The 19,986-nt window shown below is 55.9% G+C and overlaps 1 protein-coding gene across 4 annotated transcripts; it reads left to right on the plus strand.

The window, feature by feature from the left end:
* Nucleotides 1–292: 292 nt before the first annotated feature.
* On the plus strand, nt 293–17,920 carry PFAS (phosphoribosylformylglycinamidine synthase). Of its 4 annotated transcripts, XM_032839837.1 has the most exons (28): nt 293–358; nt 2,943–3,121; nt 3,205–3,340; nt 3,805–3,910; nt 4,502–4,691; nt 4,803–4,908; nt 5,279–5,419; nt 5,511–5,635; nt 6,370–6,498; nt 7,182–7,313; nt 7,443–7,571; nt 11,188–11,261; nt 11,373–11,529; nt 11,826–11,887; nt 12,038–12,199; nt 12,477–12,602; nt 12,749–12,880; nt 13,089–13,319; nt 13,468–13,648; nt 14,009–14,092; nt 14,306–14,461; nt 14,648–14,767; nt 15,089–15,234; nt 15,343–15,550; nt 15,708–15,799; nt 15,883–15,997; nt 17,045–17,377; nt 17,483–17,920. In XM_032839837.1, exons 2-28 carry the CDS (start codon nt 2,980–2,982, stop codon nt 17,791–17,793), a joined length of 4,026 nt encoding a protein of 1,341 aa, XP_032695728.1. In that variant the 5' UTR covers nt 293–358; nt 2,943–2,979; the 3' UTR covers nt 17,794–17,920. The 4 variants fall into 4 exon arrangements, with proteins under 4 accessions (XP_032695728.1, XP_032695727.1, XP_032695729.1 ...); XM_032839836.1 differs by lacking the exon at nt 293–358 and having other exon boundaries at nt 2,631–3,121; XM_032839838.1 differs by lacking the exons at nt 293–358; nt 2,943–3,121 and adding an exon at nt 3,499–3,598 and having other exon boundaries at nt 3,256–3,340.
* The last annotated feature ends 2,066 nt before the right edge of the window (nt 17,921–19,986 follow it).

A 19,986-nucleotide genomic window follows, 5' to 3' on the forward strand; every position in this document is an offset into this window, starting at 1 on the left:
TTTCTTTATTTGAGAGAGAGAGAAAGAAAGAAAGAGCGAGCACAAAGGGAGAGGGAGAGGTAGAAGCAGACCCTATACCGAGCAGGGAGCCCGATGCGGGGCTCGATCCTACGACCCTGAGATCAGATCCCCAGCTGAAAGCAGTCGCGGGACAGACTGAGCCACCCCAGCGCGGCTCGTGAGAGATTCCCTAACTGCACCGCCTGGTGGCCGGCTAAGCCTACGCACCCAGACGCCGGCGCGGGGACGCGCGGAAGTGGGCGGGGCGCCACCAGGGCCCGCCTCTTCCCGTGGCGCGCTTGAATGACTCACTGCCCGCGCCATACTTCCACGAACTCTGTCCCTGGAAATTTCTCACGTGGGTATTGCTGTCCCGGGATGTCCATGCTATCTTGCTTGCTGCATCTCTTTCTTTCTCCACCCATCCCGGGCCTGATGCAGGCTGCTTCTGGGTCCGCAGCGGGCCGAGCTGCCTCCAGCCGGGGCCCTTTCCTGCGACCATGCGCGCGGTCCGTGGACGCGAGTCGGGGGAGACTCCCCCGACCCCAGTCAAAGTCCGCTCCTCTTACCCAGTTCCCTCCAGCAACAAAACCTGCCGACTGCCTTATGTCCTGCTAGTCGCTGGGGGCACAGCCGTGATATAGACAGCCCTGCCCCTGCGTTCTTGGCGCGTGACTAATACCTCTAATAAGGCAAATCGTTTCTATGGGATAAATCCTGTGGCAGTTACGGTGTAAAGGACAACGGTGACGGGCGTAGCTTTAGAAAGGGTGATCAGAATGGGATGGGGAGCGGTGAGAATGGAATCCAGCATCACTCCCTGAAACGAGGCCTGGCCTGAAAGGGCGGGAGTGGCTCCTGAGGGATGGACATCAAGAGTTCCTTCAGTCACTCTACAAATACTAGTGGGTTTTTTTCCTTTTTAATTTTATTTATTTATTAGGCTCCCCCCCCCCCCCGCTTTTAGATCCCACCTATTTTTCCAAGCCTTGACGATCCAGTGGTGATAAAACAGCTACAGTCCATGCCCCCATGGAGATTTTGTTCTAGTGGGGAAGGTAGAGTTTTAAATAAATTAAAATGTCAGGTGCTAAGTAAAGTAACATGTAAGATACTAAATAAATAAAATTCCAGGTACTGCTAAATTACTATATAGGAAATCAAGATAGGGATGTCTGATAGTGGCTTAATTCAGAGGAGTGGATTTAGGAAGTCCTTTCCAAGAAGGTGATTTCACCAGCAATCTAAATAAGAAAATGCTAGCCGTGGCAACTGGGTGGCTCTGCTTGGGCCCAGGTCTTGGTCCAGGGTCCTGGGATTGAGCTCCGCATCATGGGGCCCTCTGTTCAACGGGGATCCTGCTTCTCCTTCTCCCTCTGCTTGTCTCTCTCTCTGTCAGATAAAGAAAATCTTCAAAAAAAAAAAAAAAAAGTGCTAGCCAAGGGGCCTGGGTGGCTCAGTGAGTTAAGCCTCGCCTTAGGCCCAGGTCATGAGCCCAGGGTCCTGAGACGGAGCCCCGCATCGAGTTCTCTGCTTGGCAGGGAGCCTGCTTCCCCCTCTCCCTCTGCCTGCCTCTCTGGCTATTTGTGATCTCTCTCTGTCAAATAAATAAGTAGAATTTAAAAAAAAAAAAAAGTGCTAGCAATGCAAATAATCCGGGTGAGAAAATTGCCTTCCAAAACTGAGGTTGGCAAGTTAGAAAAGAAGCCAGTGTGGTGGGCTGTTGCGGGTGAAAAAGATCGTGGTGTGAAATTGGGTTGGAGAAGTGGGCAGGGGGCCAGACTAGGTGAGCCAGGGTCCTGAGTCAGAAGTTTATATCATGTGTGATAAGCAGCAATGATCTCACTATGCTGAAGTATGGCAAATGGTGTGTGGTTGGGGCAGGAGTGGAATTAGGTCCTATTCGGGGGGCCTCGAGTGGTTGATGGTGGTGACTTGAACTAGAGCAATGGTAGCAGAGACGAAAGGATGCGGACAGATTTGGGATATGTTTGGAAATAGATTTGCAGATGAATTGGGTATAGAGAGGGCTCAGGAAGAAGGAGCGAGATTGACTTTTTGGTGTGAGCAGCTGATTTGATAGTGCTGATTGAATGGGGAAGACTGGAGAACAGGCAGTCTGGAGAAAGGAGAAATCGGATTTTCTGTTTTGGCACAGACAGACTGCCATCGGTGTTTATGAGACATCGACGTGGAGATGTCACGTGAGCATGTTGGTGTACTAGTTTGGAGTGTTGGGGAGAGTCAGGGTTGAATACGTTACGGAATCTGTTGGCAGATAGCAAATGAGATGAAGTTGCTGTTTTGGGTCAAAAATGGTTGAATCCTGGCAGTTTCATTGGCTCAATCTACCAGGTGGTATTTAAGGCCACAAGTCTGGAAGACGCTTCGGAAGAGCGTGTAGGCAGAGGAGAGTGAAGGGCAGGGCCCCCGACAGGTGGCTGAGAAGGAGCAGCCAGAAGGCAGAGGCACACCAGAAGAAGGGTGTCATCTGACTCCACCAGCTGGGCCCGTCCAGCTCATCGTGTGGGTTTACACTTCGATGCTATTTTTTCCAGAAAGTCCTCCCTAACTCCTCAAGTGCTAGGCTGGTCGCTGCAGTCTCTTGGCCTTGCCCACACTGGACTAGAAATGCTTGGGCGCTTGCCTGACCCCCTCAATAAAACACAAGGTCTGTGAGGGCAGAAATGGTTTTTGTCTTCTTCACAGCTGTGTTCCTGAGACTTTTCCTGGGGCCCAGCAACATGCAGGTGCTCAAGGATCATGTGCTCAGGATGTACCTGTATTCCCTGTTCCCACATTTTGCAGGATGAAACCGGTTTTCAGAGTACCTCGTCTCTCTGAATGCCCGTTTCCCCCACCCCATCCCTAATGCCTCCAAAGCCTCAGCTGTCTTGGAAATCCAGAATCAGTTTGACAGGTGATAGCTGATTACCTTTCAGGGACCTAAGTCACTTTCCACAACGGACAACTCCAGCGATGGCCTCAGTTCTTCACTTCTATGTGCATCCCTCTGGCCATGAGAAGGCCACTTCCGGACACACTCAGAGGAAGCTCCAAGGGCAGCTCCCAGCACTTCAGGGTGTCAAGACAGAGCTGTGCTACAATGTGAACTGGACAGGTTGGGCCAAGTTTTGGACTTCGGGGAGGAGGTGTGCCGAGCCAGGCAGGGTCTCAGGCTATCCCTGTCCTGTTTCCTTGCAGCCAAGTCCCGTCCGAGTGCTGAGGAGATGAAAAAGCTGACGTGGCTCTTTGGCTGCCCCTTGTTACCGGGGGACGTTGCTCTGGAATCCTGGCTCCATCCTGACTCCAATGACCTGCTGCTGGAGGTTGGGCCCAGGTGAGTGTCTTAGCCCGGGGTAAATGCCTTCCGTGTTCTCAAGCAAACCTCCCTTCCAAACGCACTGCCCACCCCTTCCACTCCCGTTCCTCTTCTTCCTTCTCCTGCCACCCCTGACAGATCTGTTTTTCCTTCACTCCATCCTACTCCCTGCTTAGAAAGCCATACATGTGCCTTCCCCATTAGGGAAGATATCTTTGAAAGACTGAGCCAGCTACCAGGCATGTTCTAGAAGTTGAACAGATTGCACTCTGAGAGGTAGAAATCCAAGCATTTTAGGCTGGAAGGACAGTTCCGGTTTGATTTGAGTGACTTTCCAAAGCAGGTCTCTTGGTGCCCAGGTCTGAGGCTAGAGGCCACTGGTGAGGGGGACAGAGGTGAGAGGTCAGCGGGACAGGGGTCGGGGGGGGATCCACCTTCTCTGTTGGTGGTCTCAGGTCCTAACCAGCTGGCCCACTCCTCAGGCTGAACTTCTCCACCCCAGCATCCACCAACGTCGTGTCAGTGTGCTGGGCCGCTGGGCTGGGGGCTGTGGATCGCGTGGAGACCACCCGGCGCTACCTGCTTTCGGTGAGGCGTCTGGCCGCCCGTGGTGAGGGGGAGGAGGAGCTGGGCCAGAGATCAAAGAGATGAGGTCCTGGGGCGCCCGGGTGGCTCAGTCTGTTAAGCATCTGCCTTCAGCTCAGGTCATGATCCTAGAGTTCTGGGATCGAGTCCCACATGAGCAGGGAGCCTGCTTCTCCCTCTCCCTTTGCCCCTGCTTGTGTTCCCTCTCTAGCTGGCTCTATCAGATAAATAAATAAATAAAACCTTAAAAAAAAAAAAAAAAAGGAAAAGAGATTAGATCCTGAACTCAGGAGAAAGTGGGAGGAACTCTTGGCCTTAGGCCTGTCCTGTTTGCGGGTTGTTCAGTGTCTAAGACTTCCTGGTCGAGGGCTAAATGGGAAGGAAGTCCAGCCCGTGCTCCCCTTGCTAATCTGTGCACCTTACAGGGGCTCGTGTCTGCACGGGGCGTGTCTTAGTAATTGGCGCACGGGCACCAAGCAGATGAGCTGTGGGCAGGCCCTGTGTGACTGGGAGGATACAGCATGCACCATTCTGTCCAGACTTGAGCCCTCCGTCTCCAGCCGTGTGTATGTGTATGTGTGTGTTTGCCTCTAGTTCGCCCAACCCCCATCAGCTGAGATGAAGGCCATCGCCCTGGCCACCCTCCATGACCGGATGACAGAACAGCACTTCCCCCGTCCCATCCAGAGCTTCTCCCTTGGGAGCATTTCCACGCCCCTCAACGGCTCTATCAACATCCTAACTGAGGGTCGGTGTGCCCTCGAGAAGGCCAACCAGGAGCTGGGTGAGCCGGGATGCCTGGGAGGGAGGCGCAGGCGAGGCCGGTCACAGGGGACTGAGCCCTGGGACCCGGTGGCCCGAGTCCGCCAGTCAGCTCTCCCGGGTTGTCTTCTAGGCCTGGCCCTAGACTCCTGGGACCTGGATTTCTACACCAAACGCTTCCAGGAGCTACAGCGGAACCCCAGCACTGTGGAGGCTTTCGACTTGGCTCAGTCCAATAGGTGGGGTGGGTCGGGGGGGCGGGATGGGGACGTTCTGAAGTGTGAGCCCGTGGAGGTTGGAAGGGAAGAGCCCAGGGACTTGCCTTCGTGCTCTCCTCTGGTTCGGGGGTGTCCCCGAGTCTGGTTGAGGGCCCGGGCTCCTCCTCCCCCCCCGGTAGTCTACACCCAGATCTCAATTGCAGATTCACTTTGGATCTGCACAATCCACAGTGAGAGGACATTTGAAGGTTAAGGCTTTTTGGAATCTGTTCTGACCTGTTCTTTACTAAAGAGTTGGCCGTTAACTGGTGCTGCTTGCTGAGAAGACAGCACGGCGTGAGAAGTGACCCAGCTTTCTCCCTGTCCTTCCCTCCCCGCGTCACCCCTGCAGTGAACACAGCCGACACTGGTTCTTCAAGGGGCTGCTCCACATGGACGGGCAGAAGTTGGCACACTCCCTCTTTGAGTCCATCATGAGCACTCAGGCGTCCTCGAACCCCAACAACGTCCTCAAGTTCTGTGACAACAGCAGGTGGGCTGTGCCCTAGGCTGGCGGGGATGGCAAGCACAGGGGAGGGGAGGCTGCAGGAAGGAAGCAAGGTCCACGGCCAATGTGTCCACAGCGCAATCCAGGGGAAGGAAGTCCAATTCCTACGGCCCGAGGACCCCACACAGCCAAGCCGCTTCCGGCAGCAGCGGGCCCTGAGACACGTCGTCTTCACAGCGGAGACCCACAACTTCCCCACAGGTGAGCTGGGTCCCAAGGATGGGTCAGTGAGATCAGAATGTGGTGCAGAGGGTAGGTCCTCCAGGCTGGGCCTGGGAAAAACAATGAGGGAGGCTGGTCACCCTGATTTTTCTTTTCTTTTCTTTCTTTTTAAAGATTTATTTATTTATTCATTTGACAGACAGAGATCACAAGTAGGCGGAGAGGCAGGCGGGGTGGGGGGGGATGCAGGTTCCCCTCTGAGCAGAGAGCCCGATGTGGGGCTCGATCCCAGGACACTGGGATCATGACCTGAGCCGAAAGAGGAGGCTTTAACCCACTGAGCCACCCAGGCGCCCCATTTTCTTTTTTTTTTTTTTTTTTTAAAGTAGGCTCCATGCCAGACATGGAGCCCAACTCGGGGCTTGAACCCACCACGCTGAGGTCAAGACCTGAGTGATCAGGTCGGACGCTTAACTGACTGAGCCACCCAGGCACCCCATCCTGATTTTTTTAAAGATTTTATTTATTTATTTGACAGAGATCACAAATAGGCAGAGAGGCAGGCAGAGAGAGAGGAGGAAGCAGGCTCCCCGATGAGCAGAGAGCCCGATGTGGGGCTTGATCCCAGGACCCTGGGATCATGACCCAAGCCGAAGGCAGAGGCTTTAACCCACTGAGCCACCTGGGTGCCCCCCAATCCTGATTTTTAATGGGGTCGTCAGAGCTGGGGTTTGTCTCTTTGGTACACATACATCTCCCCCATCTCTTTACAGGAGTGGCCCCCTTCAGCGGTGCGACCACGGGCACCGGAGGCCGGATCCGAGACGTCCAGTGCACAGGCCGCGGGGCCCATGTGGTGGCTGGTACCGCTGGCTATTGCTTTGGAAACCTGCACATCCCAGGTCCCACCACTGTCCTCCCTGCCATCTCTCCCTTGTCCTGGTGGTAGTGGAGCACTTCTGTCTCTTAGGTCATCTTGGGTGCCTTTTCCTGGGAGGCAGGGCTCTGGAGCAGCTGGCCTGTCACCAGCTGTCGCCAGAAGGACTCTAGGCCAGGGAAACCCAAGTCACCAGGAAGGCTTTGCACAACTGCCAGTTTCTTTATAAACCAGCACCTGCTCAGCAAGGAAACATGATACTGGGTCAGTCTCGTGACCGCACCTGCCCCCAAAGTCCCAGTATCTTTTTTCAAAAAAATGTATTTATTTGAGAAAGAGAAAGAGGGAGAAGCAGGCTCCCCACTGAGCCAGGACCGCAACGCAGGGTTTGATCCCAAGACCCTGAGATCATGACCTGAGCCAAAGGCAGCCGCTTAACCAACCGAGCCACCCTAGCGCCCCCAAGTCCCAATTTCTTAGCCTTAAGAGCCCCGATCCTGAGACTCAGAGGGAGGGCTGGCGTGGGAGCTGGGGAGCAAGGTCCGTGCTGTACTGGACGCCCTACACCTTCCTGAAACAGAAGTTCCTAAAATGGGACGTTCTACCCTCACGGGTGGTCTTGGCGGCTTAGTTAGATTCTTTCCGAAGGACTCTGGCCCCTCTGTCTTCTGTCTTAACGGTCCAGCCAACTTTCTGCTTTCCTTCCAGGTTATAATCTGCCCTGGGAGGATCCAAGCTTCCAGTATCCTAAGAACTTTGCCAGTCCCCTGGAGATCGCCATCGAGGCCAGTAATGGGGCTTCTGATTACGGCAACAAGTTTGGGGAGCCAGTGCTGGCCGGTAAGTCTGGGGTTATTGAGGGTTACGGACACCGAGTACCAGAGGTGGGGAGGGTTGTGACCAAGTGGGCGCTGGGGGACACTGGGTGACTGCACTCTGTCCTCACTCCCTGGGCTGTCCACGCTCTAGGCTTCGCCCGCTCCTTGGGCCTCCAGCTCCCAGATGGCCAGCGGCGTGAGTGGATCAAACCCATCATGTTTAGCGGGGGCATTGGGTCCATGGAAGCTGAACACGTGAGCAAGGAACCCCCAGAGCCAGGTAGGAGCCGACGCCCTTTCCCTGCAGTGCCAGCCAGCGTTGCCTGCAGCGCCGCTGGAGGGGAGTTGGAGGCCACTCCCCGGGTTGGCTTTTCATCTCTCGGCTCGTGGCCCTCCGCCCAGGGCAGGTTTCCAAGGCAGGACAGGGCTTTCTGCCAGGGGGGTGCTGGGTGTGCATTGACTCTGTGCGCGCCCCGGTTTCCTCCCTCGCGGTGGCGGGGGGGCACCCGTGTTTATTCAGCGCCTGGCGTGCACCAGGGGCGTTTATCTGCCCACCCAGTTCAGGGGGGCAAACATCCGGTAGGCCCCGTCGTGTGCTGGCTCGTGTGCTGCAGTCAAGATAAGAACCGGGTTGCGTTCCTGGAAGAGGTGACCCAGTCACATGGTTCAGAAAAGGCAGAAAAGGTCACACAGTGAAAAGTGTCCTTCCCTTGACCTCCCAGTTTCCCTCCCCAGAGGTAACCAGCGGTAGCCAGTGACTTGGGTACCTGACCAGAGAGATTTCCCTGCATCTAGGAACAGACCTGTATGCGAATTTGTCCCTTTTTTAAAAGAAATAACACAGGCACGCGCTTCTTTCTCTTAATGACCACTTTATGGAGATGTAATCCGTGTACCTTGAAGTTCACCCTTTTAAAGTGTACAAGGCAGAGGTTTTTTAGGATACACACAAAGCTGTGCCTCGAGCCCCACTAATTCCAGAATGTCATTGTCACCAGCACACCCGTTAGCTGTCTCTTCCTCCCTTAGCCCCTGGCGTTGGCCCATCGATTTCTGTCTCTGTGGATTTGCCTGTTCGGGACATTTCACGTGAATGGAATCACACAGGATGTGGCCTTAGGTGTCTGGTGCCTTTCACTGTGCACCGTGTTTTCAAGAACTATCTGTATGGTAGCATGAACCAGACCCTCATTGCTTTCCAGGGCCAGGCCTCTTCTGTGTCTGTCCGTGCATCAGTTGGTAGACATCTGGGTTCTTCAGCCGTTGTGGGTAGTGCTGCTGTAAACACATGTGTACGTGTTTTTCTGGGCCCATATGTTCTCGTGCCTCCAGTCTGTAGAACTGTGAGTGGAAATGGGGGCTCCCACGGTAACCGTGTCCAGCTTTTTAAAAAACTGCCTGACTCGTCTCCAAACCACTTTGCACTCCCCCTCGACCCCCACCAGCAGTGTAAGAGGGTTCTGATTACTCCACATCCTCACCAACTCCTGTTACCGGTCTCTGATTCTAGCCACCCTGTGTCGTGAAGTGGCATCTCGTTGTGGTTGGGGTTTGCATTTCCGTAATGGCTAATGACGTTGAGCATCTTTTCACGTGCGTTTAGAGATCTTCCTTGATGTGCAATGTCTGTCTGAGTCTTTGTCTTTTTTCGGGGGGGGATTCTTTGTTCATTTTAGATCAGGTTTTTTTGTGTGTGTGTGTAGTTATAAGAGTTCTATGTATTCAGGATGCTAAACAGTTATCAGATAGATACATGACTTGCAAGTATTGTTTCCTGCTCTTTTTACTTTTTCGTGATGTCTAAAAAAAGAAAGCACAGATGTTTTTAGTTTTGGTCAAGTCAGGTTTATCTCTATCTCTTTTTGCTGCTTATGGTTTTGATGTCAAGGCGAACAAAACCATTGCCTAAACCAAGGTCATAAAGACGACAGCTGGGTTTTCTTGCCACGTTATTATAGCGTTTACATTGAGGTTTCTGATACTTTTTTTTTGTCTTTTCTTGTAAGATTTTTTATTTATTTGAGAGAGAGAGAGAGCTTGAGCAGGGGGTAGGGGAGTGGGAGAGGGAGAAGCAGGCTCTCTGCTGAGTGGGGAGCCCGATGTAGGACTTGATCCCAGGACCCTGAGATCATGACCTGAATTGAAGGCAGACGGTTAATAGACTGAGCCACCCACATGCCCTTCTGACACATTCTGAGTGAATTTTTTTTAATACGGTGTGAGGTAGGAATATAACTTACTCTCTTACATGTGGATATCCAGTCGTCCTAATGCCACGTCTTGAAGACTTTTCATTTGTACCTTGCTGAATGGTCTTGGGACTGTTCAAAAATGAGTTGCCCCAGAGGTTCCTGGCTGGCTCAGTCCGTAGAGCACGCAGCTGTTGATCTTGGGGTTGTGAGTTCAAGCCCCATGTTGGGTGTGGAGCCTACTTAAGAGAAGAACAGAAACAAAAATCTGCTGGCCATAAACGTAAGAGTCCTTTACAGATTCACGGTTCGCAGCCCATAGATCCATGTATCAGTGCTTGTGCTGGAACCACACTAACTGGATTACTACAGCTTTGTAGTAAATGCTAAAAGCCAGCAGTGTGGGTCCTCCAATTTCGTCCTCCTTTTTCATGATTGTTTTGGCTGTTCTAGGTCCTTTATGTTCCCATACAGATTTTAGGATCGGCTGCTCCGTTTCTGTGAGAAAGGCAGCTCGATTATGAGAGGGATTGGGCTGAGTGCAGATCAGTTTGGCGAACACAGCCATCATAAGAGCGTTAAACCTTTCTCTCTGTCAACACGAGCTCTGTTTCCCTTCGTTTAGGTCTACTAACCGGTTTCTGGGCCTAAGTCTTCCAGCTCTGCTGTTACTTATTTCTGTTATTTTTTTCCTGATGCAATTGTAAAGGGGTGCCCATAATTCTGTACCTTGCTCTTTTCACTTAGCAATATATCTTGGAGATCATGTCGTATTGATAAATATACAAAATCGTATGTGATCCTCTTCTGGGGGGATAGTGTTTCAGTGTGCGGATATACTGTAATCAATGAATCAGCTCCCTCTTGTGAGCCTTAAATCACAGTTGGCTCTTTGAACAACACGGGTTTGAGCCGGGCACATCCACTTGTCTGTGAATTTTTTCAATAAATACAGGACAGTCCTGTAAATGTATCTTTCTTCTAATTTTCTGAATGTTTTCTTTTTTCTAGCTTACTTTATTGTGAGAGAACAGTGTGACGTATAATGTAAGAACACAGCGTCTGTGTAACACACAGAATATGTGTTGTTCATTGGTTTTTATTAGTTTATTACTTTTTTTTTTTAGATTTTATTTATTTATTTGACAGAGAGAGATCACAAGTAGGCAGAGAGGCAGGCCGGGGGTGGGGGGATGGGAAGCAGACTCCCTGCTGAGCAGAGAGCCTGATGCGGGGCTTGATCCCAGGACCATGGGATCATGACCTGAGCCAAAGGCAGCAGCTTAACCCACTGAGCCACCCAGGCACCCCAGTTTATTACTTTCTATCGTTTATTATTAATCGACAGTCATTAGTAAAGCTTCTGGTTGATAGTAGGTTCTGAGTAGTTGACTTTTGTGGAAGTTGACTGTTCCGTGCACATATTTTACTGGGTAGGTCAGCACCCCCTAACCCCAGTGTTGTTCAGAGGTCAACGGCGTTTCCTGTCCTTTGTAAGACAGGTGACGCGGCGGTGTTTGATTTTGTGCCTGTGTTGGTAAAGCTGGAGGATGACTTGCCCGGCTTGTATTCCCCCGAAGAACACGAACGTCTGTGATAGTCATTGCTGTCCCCTCTTAGCCGCTTCTGTCATCCATACGCTTGTTCACGCTCCTGCTGCTCCTGCTGGATTCCTCCGTGTTCTGACTCTGCCTTCCTTCCCCACAGGCATGGATGTGGTGAAGGTTGGGGGGCCCGTCTACAGGATCGGAGTCGGGGGTGGAGCCGCATCGTCTGTGCAGGTGAGTGGGACTAGCTCAAGGGCAGAGTCCTCGACGCTGTCAGGCCCTGAGCCTCGGTGGCACGTGAGCTCCCAGAGCCCTCCAGCCCAGCTCTGCCCTCTCTTGCCCCAGGTGCAGGGCGACAACGCCAGCGAGCTGGACTTTGGGGCCGTGCAGCGGGGGGACCCGGAGATGGAACAGAAGATGAACCGTGTGATCCGGGCTTGTGTGGAGGCCTCCAGGGGGAACCCCATCTGCAGCCTCCACGATCAGGGCGCTGGTGGCAATGGTGAGGACAGGGACTGGGATGAGGGACCTGGCTTCCCTGGCCTCTTGCCAGGTTCCACTGAGGCTGAGGCATCGAGGGTCTGCAAGCGGCCGCCCAACCCTGGGTCCCATTCTCTACCCCCCGTACCTTCAGGAGAGGCTCAGCACTGGGGGGGGTGGGAGCCTGCTGCCATGGAATGGTTGCTGGGGGGTGGGGTACAGCCACAGTTCTGCAGGGTATACAGAATTTGGGGCTCCTTTGGAGGCCGGGGCTGATCATGGCTGCCTCATCCCCTCTCCCCCACGCCCTCTCACTAGGCAACGTCCTGAAGGAGCTAAGTGACCCCGCCGGGGCTGTCATCTACACCAGCCGCTTCCAGGTGGGCGTCGTGCCCTGAGGTCTGGCCGTCTCCCCTCCCCACCGGCCCCAGCCTTCTTCCCCCCACCCCCCACGCCCAGACTCCTAGCAAAGACAAGAGACAGGGCAGTGCCCACTGACCCTTTCCTTTCCTCCTCCCTCCTGGATGCAGCTTGGGGATCCGACCCTGAACGCCCTGGAAATCTGGGGGGCTGAGTACCAGGAGTCGAATGCTCTTCTGCTGAGGCCTCTTGACCGGGACTTCCTCAGTCGTGTCAGCGCCCGGGAACGCTGTCCGGCTTGCTTTGTGGGCACCATCACTGGGGACAGGAGAGTGAGTGGGCCCAGGGAGTTGGTGGTGGCCGCAGTGCGTGGGCTTAGAGCTGCCTGTGTCCGGGCTGGAGGGAGGGAGAGCCGTCTGGGGGAGAAAAGGAGAGGAAGATGGGAGTCAGTGGCACGCAGACTGGGGGACAGCGTGTAGGAGACGGCCAGGGGCAGGCACTCAATAGGGAAGCCAGACAGAGGGTGGAGAGAGCGCTTCTGCCTGGCTTTCTGGAAGCATTCCCTGCTCGGGTTCACAGTCTCCTCTGCTCTGTGCTCTGTGGCCATAGATAGTGCTGGTGGACGATCGCGAGTGCCCCGTTGGAAGAAATGGCCATGAGGATGGCTCCCCCTTGTCCCCCCCAACCCCTGTGGACCTGGAGCTGGATTGGGTGCTGGGCAAGATGCCTCGGAAGGTATGTGGGGGTGGGAGGGAGGCCGGCTTTCCTCCCTTCTCTGCCCCAGCTCTTCCAACTGCCCTTTGCCTGACACGTGCTTTGTCCCATCTGTGCCCAGCGCTCCCGCAGCTGCTCTCACACCCCTGTCACCTTCTGTGTTGTAGGAGTTCTTCCTCCAGAGGAGTTTCCCCGTGCTGAAGCCCCTGGCCTTGCCCCCAGGTCTGCGTGTGCGCCAGGCTCTGGAGCGTGTTCTGAGGCTGCCCGCTGTGGCCAGCAAGCGCTACCTCACCAACAAGGTCCAGACTCTGTCCCCTTCCTGCTGCTCCCACACCCCTGGCCTCCCCGAGGCTGTGGGGATTCAGCAGGTCCAAGGGAGAAGCGGGCCTGCGGGCCGGCTCCCCTGCTCCCACCACCTGAGGCCTGTGTGTCTGTGATGACGCCTGTCCCCCCACCACCCCGGCGTCCCTGGCCCTGCCCCCTTGCCAACCGCAGCTGGTTCTGCAGGTGGACCGCTCCGTGGGTGGCCTGGTGGCCCAGCAGCAGTGTGTGGGAGCCCTGCAGACCCCCCTGGCAGATGTGGCCGTTGTGGCCCTGAGTCACCAGGAGCTCGTTGGGGCTGCCACTGCTCTAGGAGAGCAGCCCATCAAGAGCCTGCTGGACCCCAAGGTGGCCGCCCGCCTGGCCGTGGCCGAAGCCCTCACCAACCTGGTGTTCGCGCTAGTCACCGACCTCCGGGTGAGTCCCGGAGCGGGTTGTGGTGGGGGGGGGGTGGGCATCCGCCTCCGCCCTTCACCTTCGCCTCCGGACCTCCCAGCCCTTCCGACCCCGCCCCAGACTCCCCACCTCTCTTGTCTCTGACGCACCCATGTCCGCCACTCCCCAGGACGTGAAATGCAGCGGGAACTGGATGTGGGCCGCCAAGCTCCCAGGGGAGGGCGCGGCTCTGGCGGACGCCTGTGAGGCTATGGTGGCAGTGATGGCGGCCTTGGGTGTGGCAGTGGATGGTGGCAAGGACTCTCTCAGCATGGCCGCCCGAGTGGGCTCTGAGACAGTGCGGGCTCCTGGTAGGGCCTGGGGGTCGTGGGGAAGGGGCAGACCTGTGGGCTGGGCTGGCATCTTACTTTCTTACTCCTTTTTTTTTCTTTAATTTTTAAAAAATTAACATATAATCTATTACATGTTTCAGGGGGATGGGTCTGTGATTACCTTTTTTTTTTTTTTTTTAATTAGTGTGAGTGAGAGCCAGGGGAGGGGGCAGAAGGAGAGGGAGAGGGGAAGCAGACTCCCCGCTGAGTGTGGGGCCTGCCGGTCACAGGGCTTGATCTCAGGACCCTGAGATCATGACCTGAGCCTAAGTCAAGAGTTGGACACTCCACCAACCGCACCCCCCAGGCGCCCCCACTCTTGTGCTCCTTGCTCTACAGGATCGCTGGTCATCTCAGCCTACGCTGTCTGTCCAGACATTACGGCCACTGTAACCCCAGACCTCAAGCATCCTGGAGGAGGAGGTATGGGCGCTTCCCCGTCCTCCTTGCACTGTGCATTCTGAGCTGGGTCCTCTGTTTGGGGTCAGCTTTGGGAGGTCTGGGCCCCTTGTCTTGGCTCTGGGACTGGGGGTCTGTTTGTCCACCCACATGCCGGGAACCTCAGTACTTGCGAGCACGGTGGTAGGGGGGCTTTCTGAGCCATCCCACCCCCTCACCCCTGCCCCGTTTCCGCAGGCCGTCTGCTGTATGTGCCTTTGAGCCCTGGGCAGCACCGGCTGGGGGGCACGGCTCTGGCCCAGTGCTTCTCACAGCTGGGCGAGCAGGCTCCCAACCTGGACGTCCCCGAGAACTTGGCGCATGCCTTTAATGTCACCCAGGGCCTGCTGAGAGGTGAGTGAGGCCTTGGGGCAGAGTGTGCCTGTGACTGGCATATGGCAGGTACTCAACGGTGGGGCAAGCGGGGTCCGTCACCCTGGTCTCCAGTTCTTGGAGCATGCCCACATTCGCATATGGGACCTACCCTCTAGAAGGGGGTTTGGGCCCCAAGGCTGCTAAGCGTTTTTCTCCTTCCTCCAGACCGCCTCGTCTGCTCAGGCCATGACGTCAGTGATGGGGGTCTCATCACCTGCCTGTTGGAGATGGCCTTTGCTGGGAATTGTGGGATAGAGGTGGATGTGCCTGCCCCCGGGGTCGACGGTGAGGAGCGGGTGGTTTAGACTCGGGCCTGCGCTGTGTGCCCCACCCTGTGGACCCCGCATCCAGTGAAAAAAATGGAGCGTCCCCAACCCCATTCCCAAGTCCTTGGCTATCTTCTCTGACCACTCAGCCCAGTGACTCACCCATCTGGGACCCCTCCCCAAAGACCCTGAGGCCACATCCTTGGTTCCTCTGTCTCAGCCCTCCTCTCCCCTCTGATCCCCGCCTCCAGTCCCTCAGCCCGGAGCCACTGCTGGCCACCACCCTCCCACATCCGTGGTGTCCCCCAGTCACCCTTGTGCCCCTACCTCGTTCTCCCAGTGCTACCGGTGCTGTTCGCCGAGGAGCCGGGCCTGGTGCTGGAGGTGCAGGAGGCAGACCTGGGCCAGGTGCTGGAGCGCTACGGGGCTGCTGGACTCTGCTGCCTGGAGCTGGGCCCCACGGGCGACGCCGGGCCCCACGCCCTGGTGAGGAAGGGCAGGACGGTGCATGGCGAGGAGGCCGTGGCCCCCATGCGCCAGCCCCGGGGGCAGCCTCCTGACTCCTGGCCCTGAGAGACGCGCCCCTCCCTGCAGGTGCGAGTGTCCGTGAACGGGGCTGTGGTCCTGGAGGACACTGTTGGGCAGCTGCGCGCCGTGTGGGAAGAGACGAGTTTCCAGCTGGACCGGCTGCAGGCGGATCCTCGCTGTGTGGCGGAGGAAGAGCAGGGGCTGCGGGAGCGCACAGGGCCCAGCTACTGCCTGCCCCCGACCTTCCCCGAAGCGTCCGTGCCCCACGAGCCCGGTGAGGGAGCCTGTGCCAGCCCGGCTTCCCCGACCCTCAGCCCGGGGCGCGGAACGCAAGGCCTAGACGCCTGGGCCTGCCCAGGAAAAGGCATGTGGGGGGACTTTGTGGTAGGGAAGGAGGCCTCTGGCCCAGAGACACTCCTTCTCCCCGCCAGGTGGTCCCGTGCCCCGAGTCGCCATCCTGCGAGAGGAGGGCAGTAACGGAGACCGCGAGATGGCAGATGCCTTCCACTTGGCTGGGTTTGAGGTGAGCGGGGTGGCTGGCAGAGCCGGGGCCAGGGCGGGGCCTCGGGCTATGTCTGTCCATGCTGCCCCTGCCCGTCCTGCCAGGTGTGGGACATGACCATGCAGGACCTGTGCTCTGGGGCAATCGGCTTGGACACGTTTCGTGGTGTGGCTTTTGTGGGCGGCTTCAGCTACGCGGACGTCCTGGGCTCTGCCAAAGGTAGGTGTCGTGCGTCTGCCTGCTCCCTCCCCCGCACACTCCTGCAGGGGTGCCGTGGCTCCCTTCTTCCTGACCGGGAGCTGGTCTCTCACCTCCGCAGCGGCAGGGTTGGGGAGTACATCCGTTCCGGGCCAGACGCCAGCAGCAGGCCCAGGGATGACTGATGTGAGGCGGGGTGGCATGGGGTGGCACGGGCTCCATCTAAAGGCGTCTACGCCTCGTGTAGATTGTGCTCTCCGAGGGCGGGCCCAGCATGGCCAGATCTTTCTGGTTTCCAGGAGAAACCAAGAATCCAGATTATTTTTGGGTGGTTACTTTTTTTTTTTTTTTTTTTTAGATTTTTATTTATTACTTATTTGACAGAGATCACAAGCAGGCAGAGAGGTAGTCAGAGAGAGAGGGAAGCGGGCTCCCCGCTGAGCAGAGAGCCCGATTCAAGGCTCGATGCCAGGACCCTGAGATCATGACCTGAGCTGAAGGCAGAGGCTTTAACCCACTGAGCCACCCAGGCACCCCGGGTGGTTACTTTTTAATTTTTTTTTAAGATTTTATTTATTTGAGAGAGAGTGAGCGAGCAAGGGGAGCACAAGCAGGGGCAGAGGGAGAAGCAGGCTCCCCACCAATGCAGGGCTCGATCCCAGGACCCCGGGATCATGACCTGAGCCAAAGGCAGATCCCTAACCAACTGAGCCACCCAGGCGCCCCCAGAATCCAGATTTTTATATGAAATCTTATTTTTAAATGTTAGGGAGTTAAATAAAGAACGTTGAAAGTACTCTGCTGGCCAGGCCGAAAAACTTAAGGGCCATCTCTGGGCCACGAATGGCAACATCTAAGCAGATAAACCTGTTCTCCTTGCATTTGCCCTGTAGAGGGTATGTGCGTGTGTGCACCTGTGTGTGTATGCGTGTGTGTATTGGTGTACGTGTGTACTTGTGTTTGTGTGCGTGCATGTGTGTTGGGGGCTGGGAGGGTCATGGCAGGGACGGAAGAGCAGCCGCCCCCCTCCGTGCCAGGCCCCACCGCGACGTCCCTGTTCCCTCCTAGGGTGGGCGGCTGCTGTGACCTTCCACCCGCTGGCCGGGGCCGAGCTGAGGCGCTTCCGGAAGCGGCCCGACACCTTCAGCCTGGGCGTGTGTAACGGCTGTCAGCTGCTGGCGCTGCTGGGCTGGGTTGGAGGCAGCCCCAGCGACGAGGCCCAGCAGGCCGAGGAGCCAGGCCCCGACTCCTGGCCCACCCCTCCTGGCCTCGTGCTGCGCCACAACCTGTCTGGCCGCTTCGAGTCTCGCTGGGCCAGCGTGCGTGTGGGGCCCGGGCCAGCCCTGATGCTGCGAGGGATGGAGGGCGCCGTGCTGCCTGTGTGGAGCGCTCACGGGGAAGGTCAGGCTCTGGAAGGCAGGGGGGGGGACGGGGCGGGGGGGCGGGGTGAGTGAAGGGCATGAGGGAGCTTTGCCCTCCCTTCCGTCTTGCTTCCCCTCCCTGCAGGTTACATGGCATTTTCTTCCCCGGAGCTCCAAGCCCAGATCGAAGCCATGGGCCTGGCGCCACTGCACTGGGCAGACGATGCTGGGCAGCCCACGGAACAGTACCCCATGAACCCCAACGGGTCCCCTGGGGGTGTGGCTGGCGTCTGCTCCCTCGATGGCCGCCACCTGGCTCTCATGCCACACCCTGAGCGCGCTGTGAGGCCGTGGCAGTGGGCGTGGCGACCTCCCCCGTTTGACACCCTGACCACCTCCCCCTGGCTCCAGCTCTTCATCAACGCCCGAAACTGGACCCGGGAAGGGGGCTGCTGAGCGGGGCGGGGGGGCTCCCCTGGGCTTGACGGTTTGTGCCTGGGGGTCTCCTGTCCCCAGCCTCAAATTCAGAAGCACCCCACCTTCCCTCCAAATACGTCTCGGACAGACAAGGGCCAAAATGCCCCCCAAAAACCTTTGCTGGTTTCATTAATCTGCCTGCTTTTGCCTTACGCTGTTGGATCTATTTGCGGTTCTGCTCCAACGGGGTTGTCTGGGGGCCTGGGAAGCAGTGTGTGCTAAGGACAGAGCCGCCCTGGGAAGTGAGAATAGTCCGTTGCTCACCCCCCACCACACACACGCACACGCTCTACCCAGTGATTGCCGCGTTGTGCCCCCATCGCTCTGGGCTCAGGGGTGTTTCATGTACCCCTTCCTCGTACCGGGGATTGAGGGGCTGGGGGTGTATGACAGCACGCAAGTCAGGACCCACGTGTCCCCATCAGAGAAAGAGCAGAAGCTTTCTGGATTCCGCTTTTTTAAATATAGTACAAGTAGTTTGCTGACGTTTCTCTGAGCGGGTCTCCCGCTACGTCCTCAGGCTACCCCGGTGCGGCCTCGGAACTCAGTATTTCTTCTCGATGCAGCAGTTTCCTGAAAGAAATGGTCAGCGCCTGCTTCCCTAGAATTAAGCCTTTTGCCAGCCAGCCTGCCTTCCTCCCTCTGTCCCTCCATCTATCCCACTCTTTCCTTCACCTGTCCATCCTTTCCATTCATTCCTTCTCTCGTCTGTCCATCCGTCAATTTCCTCCTTCCCTCCCTCCCTCCACTTCTTCCACTCATTCATTCCTTCATTCATTCCATTAATGTTGGATGATTAGTTACAGTGCCAGGCACTGCCACCGGCCCCAGGGGTTTTACGACCTGACAGAGTTTTAAATAATAACTGTGGGGGTGTCCAGCAGGTTCAGTCCAAAGACCACGTGACTTGATTTCAGGATTGTGAGTTTGAGCCCCCATGAGATTACTTAAGTGAATAAACTTGAAAACAACAACATAGCTCTGTGTGGCAGCTGCCGTGAACCAGGCGTGCACTTCGCATTTTGTATGTGTCTAAAGTATTTTTCGCAAGAATTCAAGAAGGTACTTGATAGGTGTCCCCCCCCCTTTTTTTTTACAAAGGAGCCATTAAGGTGAAAGGTTACATAAATTGCCTAGGGCCACACAGTGTGTCAGGGCAGAGCCCCAGGCCCGCTCTCTCCCTCCTGCTGCTGCTGCCCGCCATCCTGCAGACCCAGATGCTGGGGCTCTACTGTCCCGTCTCGCTGAGAGCTGCCCATGACAGCTGCCCATGACAGCCTGTGTGTGGAACTTGTACACAGAGTACGTTTGTCCCCTAAATAGTTCAACATCTTCATTAAAGATATATCCCCAAGAATGAAAACTCGAGTCAGATCCTGGAGGGCGTGGGGCCTGGGTGTAGATGGCCAGGGGGACTGAGCACAGGTTCCTGGTGGGACAGCCACAAGAGGAGACGGATTGTATCATGGGAATGATAACAATGTTTAATAATCTCTTTGAAGAAAACCTTTTCAGGCCTCTTAAGGCTTCACAAACCTACCCTGGGCAGCCGGTGGGGTGGGGCAGATGAGGGGGGGCGCTTAGGGGTGAATTTTGGCATTTGAATATTACTCCCTGATGCTGGGAAACCATGTATATAATTAAAAAGAAGGGGCGTCTGGGTGGCTCAGTGGGTTAAGCCGCTGCCGTCGGCTCAGGTCATGATCTCAGAGTCCTGGGATCGAGCCCCGCATCGGGCGCTCTGCTCAGCAGGGAGCCTGCTTCCTCCTCTCTCTCTGCCTGCTTGTGATCTCTCTGTCAAATAAATAAATAAAATCTTTAAAAATAATAATAATAATTAAAAAGAAAATGGGGGTGCCTGGGTAGCTGAGTCCGTTGAGTTTTTGGCTCTTGATTTGGGCTCGGGTCATAATCTCAGGGTCGTGGGATTGAACCCCATGTCGGGCTCTGTGCTAGGTGGGGAGTCTGCTTAGAATTCTCTCTCTTCCACTGCTCATGCTCGCTCGCTCTCAAAATCTTTAAAAAAAAAAAATGGGTGGAAAAGTAGTTCCCACACTGAAAGATGCCTTTAAAAAAATTCTTGGGGTGGCTCGGTTAAGCATCTGCTGGGGTCAGGATTCTGCAGTCCTGGGATCGAGCCCAGCATTGGGCTCCCTGCTCAGCGGGGAGTCT

The sequence above is a fragment of the Lontra canadensis genome, unplaced genomic scaffold, assembly GCF_010015895.1.
Source record: "Lontra canadensis isolate GAN:19392208 unplaced genomic scaffold, GSC_riverotter_1.0 scaffold110, whole genome shotgun sequence".
Lineage (NCBI taxonomy): Eukaryota > Metazoa > Chordata > Mammalia > Carnivora > Mustelidae > Lontra > Lontra canadensis.